Here is a 5870-nt window from a genome sequence, read left to right on the forward strand (position 1 = left end):
ACACACACACACACACAACACTCAAGTGCAGAGTTTGCTTGTTAACTTCTGTTTTGGTACCCAAAATGTTGGCACTATTAATATTCATGAAGCAGTTTGGCTCATGCATGATTCGTCAAGGACAATTGACTCAGGAGGATGAAGACAAAGCCAGAGGGTGTGTCTCCTCTCCTTCCTCACTCGACTCCTCTCCTCTTCTTCTCCTCTTCTCTTCTTCCTCTCTGCTCTCCTATTTTCCTTTATCTCCTCTCCTCCTCTCCTCTCACCCTACTACTAATATTTTATTTTTGCATTCAGTCTGCTGCCAACACTGGCTGTATTCCGGCATCTGATCTGTGAGTTTCACCATGCATTGGTAATCCCATCACCGGGCACATCCTTTTATTAGCTTGAGTCTACTTACTGACAGTAAAACTTTGGTTTTACAACGTGTTCTTGAGCTTGTGAGGCAATTTCTGCCAATGTTGCCAACCTCTGAAATAAACAGCATGTTGGTAACAACTTAACAACATTTTAGGTACATCTCACTGGTGCCCATTCAAAGAGAGACAAAGCAAACATATATAATTCATGTTAGACAGCACATCTTTCAGAGAAAGGAGGAGAGAGACAGAGAGAGGGAGAAACACACATGGAAGAGAGAGTAATAGAAAGAGGGTCAAACAGAGTGAGTAAGAGAGAGAGGGATAGAGAGACAGACAGATAAGAGAGAGAGACCAAGAATCGAGAGACCAAGAGAGAAGGAAGAATCGAGGGAGAGAGAGGACAGGGAGAAAGCGAGGAAGAGATGATGTGTCTAAAACAGTACGCTCTCTTCATAACTCTGCTGCTGTAGAGAGGCTGACTTCCCTTTCATATATATGCATGTGAAACCATATTCTCCATGCACCTGTGGGCACTGTCAGGTAGTCCAATATAAGGATTTGTGAATCACTCATCAAACTACTGCCTGTGGCTTTCTGGCACTGCACCGGATTCAGCTGCCCCCAGCCTGTGGTACGACAAGGTTGTTTGTGGGTCACTGCATAGTCTTTCTCTGTATGGGTTCGCCACATCGACACATTCATAGCTCATCTACTGAAATACACAAACGTATGCACGCAAACACACACGCACACACACACACACACACACACACACACACACACACACACACACACACACACACACACACACACACACACACACACATCGGTACACCTGCACATAAATGCATGCAAACCACTCACCAACACGGGCAATTTTAAAGCCACACATACACACGCAAATTTAAACCCACACAAACACATACACACATGCACACGCGCACAAACACAAACACAAACACATACACACACACACACACACGAATATACCAACGCAAACACATGCACACCACATGTACCCTGAAAGACACTCACAGACAAAGATACAGCACACTCATCAAAGTTTCGCCTATTGCTATTACTTGGCTTCTCCAGCCCTAAATCCTGACTAACTCACTTATTATCGATTTGTTACATGTGCCCTTCCCTCCACTTTTCACCCTATGCTTCTTCATCATTTACCACTCTCTCCCTCACTCTCTCTCTCACACACACACACACACACACACACAGCATTCCATTCCATTTACCTCCCACAGAAATGCAATCAATTCCCATTCACCCGTATCTGTGAATTATTTGCTTGGTATTAGATGACAGAAGATAAAGGACATGGTTATTGTGAGTGTTTCGCTGCAGTTCACACTAGACTTCAAAGCAATAACTCTGGGATCTGAGTCATTGTTTCCTGGCTGATTAAAAAACACCACACACACATCCCTTGCTGTAATGACTAGGGCTATAGATAGCACAGGACTGGTCGTGCTATACGCCGCAACACCCACGAGAACAAGTCTATAGTCTAGGATCTTTCTCCTGCTGATGCTTTTAGTGTTAAACGGCTGGGCTCGATACTGGTTATTGTTTTTCAATCCTAGAGTCCAGTGTTTGTCTTTTTATTGGCATATAAAAAAAAATATTGATCTCTTTTCAACAAGATTTATAACGGTCCTGTCCCTTGCTGCTGGGACAGCATAATATTCTGCCCAGGGATTAAAAAAGTACATCCAAGCTTATCTTGGTGTGATGTTGTACTCTCTGTTGCTATTTTCCTACCAGTGTTAGAGGTGTCATTTAAGGTCACACACCCTGCCTTAATCTCACAGGAGAGGCAATAACCTGCATGCTGTGTGTCTCGTGCAAAGTGAGGACAGCTGCACTGGACAAGCACATTGAGACCACGTGCAGTAGACACCACACACGCACACACACACACACACACACACACACACACACACACACACACACACACACACACACACACACACACACACAGACCTGAGTCCTTAACACACACACACACACACACACACACACACACACACACACACACAGACACCTGAGTCCTTGACACACACACACACACACACACACACACACACACACACACACACACACACACACACACACATCTGAGTCATTGAGACTTATTGCTTTTAATTACACCACAAACAAAACCAATTATTTCAGTTTGTAAGTTTTGGGAAATGAGCTTTGCTGCTTCACTGAAAGTACCTCTGATTGAATAAATAATCAAGTGTGAGCGTTTACAACACCTTAAAGGAGCTCCATGTGTAAGAACAGAAAGTTACAATTGCAATACATTCCCTCATTTACTTTCCCTGAGTGCAGCTCTAACCCTTGAGTCCAGCCGGAGCACGTTGGCATGTATTGTTAGCGAGCATTACCGCTTAGTTACTTGAAGTCATGCTCGATAAACTCCAGAGAAAATAAGACCAGGGATTATTGACTATATTTATTATTTGTACCAGGCACATGGAACAATGCAGGACATAGCAATATATTTATATTCAACAATCTCTACAGCCTAGATGTATCTACTTATTGGTCATTAACAATGATGAAGTAGATTACGCTTTCAAATTAATCTTGCATTACTGTACACTGTAACATTTAAAACAAAATATCTTCAGAATGAATGCATAGTTAATCTTTTTATTATGAGAAAATATATAAGGCACTGCCCATTTTAAGGAGATCTGGATAGATGGGCAAGTGAACAGACAAACAGATGCAGATAGAGTTGATGAAGGGAAGCAGGAAATCCACCGTGTTTACCCAAGGAGAGAATGAGGTGTGTCAAATACAAAATATGACGAGACATCAATCAAACAAACAAATAACCACACATTTCTGAAGTGCAATTAGTGACAAATGTACTTCCTTACAGTCATTACAATTATATGGATTATTGGATAGATGGATAAATTGTTGCATAGATGTATGATGGATGGTTGCATGTATGGTTGATGGATTCATGGATAGATGGATGAATGGTTGCATGGATGGATGCATTAATCATTGGACTGGATGAATGCATGAATGGACCAATTGAACGTTTGACAGATTGCTGGACAGATTGTGACCAAATATCTCACTTGAAGGGGCAAAGCGAGAGAGAGAGAGAGAGAGAGAGAGAGAGAGAGAGAGAGAGAGAGAGAGAGAGAGAGAGAGAGAGAGAGAGAGAGAGAGAGAGAGAGAGAGAGAGGAAGCGAGTGAGAGGGAGAGCTAGTGGGAGAAAGGGAGAGAGGGGGTGGGAGTGTAAGAAGGCAGAGAGCAAGAGAGGGAGAGGAGAAGGAAGGAGAGGGAGAAAATAAGAGAAAGAGGGAGAAATGGAAGGAGGAGAGGGAGAGAAGTAGGAGAGAAAGAGGGAGGGGAGAAAGATTGGGAGAAGGGGGAGAGAGAGAGGGAGAGGGAGGGTGAGAAGGGAGAGAGCCAAATAAGGGGAGGGGAGAGGGGAAAGAGAACAAGAGGGAGAGAGAAGGAGTTGGAGAGGGAGACACAGAAACACAGAGGCATCCCAGCGTCGGTGAGTATTTATAGATCAGACAGTCAGAGGAACCTCTGCCTGGCTGAAGCAGAGTGTACTCCCAGCTGCTGTGGCGGATGTCTCTGTATACACCTCAATAGACCACTCACTCAGAGACACGGTCCACACAAGCGCCTACCGGCTCAGTGTGAACGTCTGACCCCCAAAATGAATAAATGTATTGAACGATTCAAAGTTTGATGAGCAGAGCTTTTTAAAAAAGAGCTATTGATGGCAGTTGAAATTCTCAAAGAGCTTCACGAGTGCATCTTCAAATTAGCTTTTTACAGCCCTGTTTGAAAGGGAAAAACGACCGATAACCTGGATACATTAGGTAGGAAGGCAAGACAACCTTCAGCCAAATTGCAAGCCTCAATTGCTATGGCCTTGTTAACTACAATATATATGAGTTTAGATATAGGCCCTACCTAAATCCCAATATAATTAATGAAGTACTTAGTAGGCTACTCAATAATGAAATGCATTTCAAATGTCTCATAGTTTTGATTGCCATCCTAACTTTTCATTGTATTGATTGCATCGTTAAATATTTCAGATTATTATACGTATAAGTTCATTTAATATTAATGGTAAAAAAAAAGGATGAGACTAGGTGATCAGGTGAATATATATTATCGTGCGTGTGTGGGCGTGCGCGTGTGCGTGTTATGTGCGTGCCGGCGTGGAGGAGAGTCCGGCGAAACAGAGGCGCGCGTGGCTCACTTCTCTGAGAGCGCGGAGAGCATCTGGTTGGCGAGAGCGCACGCTCGTAGAGGGTCTCAAAAACAACGACTTGAAAATATTTCTTGGACGTCTTTTCCCCCTCCTCCAAATGGTAGCATAACATGACTCATTCATTCTAAAGTCGGGCCATCCGTCGTGAGGTAGGCTCAACATTTAGGTGCGTCTTGTGAGACATAATTTGCATATAAAGCATTCAAGCGCAAAGAAAAATGAAGACGAAAAACCGTGACCAAAGCTTGTCGGATTCCAGGGAGCTCGACGGCTCGTATGACCAGCTGACGGGTGAGTGAACGGGCACTTAAAGCCCCGGCGAATTAACGAGTATACGAGTCTACATTTAAGGATTCAATATGCAATATCAACAAATTACAACCGTAGGCTACTCCACCTAACTTGAACTTATATTATTTAGCCTATATCACAACCTGTTAGATGTAACCTGTTGTCACACAGCCAGCTGCCTGAACAAGACTTTCCAGCCAACACTATTTCGCGCCGAAAAAACCCTAAAATGCATAATGTATATTTTAATGGCATGTGTTGCATGGAACTTATGTGTCAGTGAATAATGTCGATTATGTGGACGGCTTTTAAGTAATGTATTTTATCAGTACGATTTGCTGACATGGCTCATGTATGGGAGACCACCCTATTGATTGTATTGGCCGGTTTACACTTGCTTCATGCGATATCTAGAAGTTTCTGACCTTCTTGAGTTTGGTGAGTAATGACTCGTGGCCTTCATTAGAACAACACGACAACAATTATTGTTTGGTTGACTCGTTTGAAGTGAATGGACTTGTGCCAAAGCAATTCCCGTTTTCCCGCTTGCGTGTGATCTTATGTTTGCGTGAGCCTAAACCAAACAATTTCTCCAGAATCATGTCACACGCCTTTGGTGGAGTGAATTCATGTAAACCATTGCCGCTTGTACCCCATTGTTGGAATACATTGATTTCTCTTAATGGGAAAAGTGACTGCGTTGTAGATGGATGAATGAAAAGTCACGTGCGTGACAGACAGTGACTCCGACAGCTGTGAACATGTTCTACTAATTGATCATACAATAATGTTTACACACGAACAAACACACACACACACACACACACACACACACACACACACACACACACACACACACACACACACACACACACACACACACACAGACTAAAACACAGGCACTTTCATTGCCTATATCATTTTTGATG

At 43.1% G+C, this 5870-nt stretch overlaps 1 protein-coding gene across 1 annotated transcript in view; it reads left to right on the top strand.

Moving 5' to 3' along the window:
- Window positions 1–4868: 4868 nt before the first annotated feature.
- Window positions 4869–5870, top strand: part of LOC311350432 (A-type potassium channel modulatory protein KCNIP2-like) — a gene marked incomplete at both ends in the record, with an annotated part of 86128 nt that continues 85126 nt past the window's right edge. Inside the window, one exon of the mRNA XM_084470451.1 lies at window positions 4869–4941. Coding sequence (XP_084326577.1) covers window positions 4869–4941 — 73 coding nt within the window. The remainder of the gene's footprint in view (window positions 4942–5870) is intronic.

The sequence above is a fragment of the Micromesistius poutassou genome (genome assembly GCF_964030765.1).
Source record: "Micromesistius poutassou genome assembly, chromosome: 7".
Taxonomy (NCBI): domain Eukaryota; kingdom Metazoa; phylum Chordata; class Actinopteri; order Gadiformes; family Gadidae; genus Micromesistius; species Micromesistius poutassou.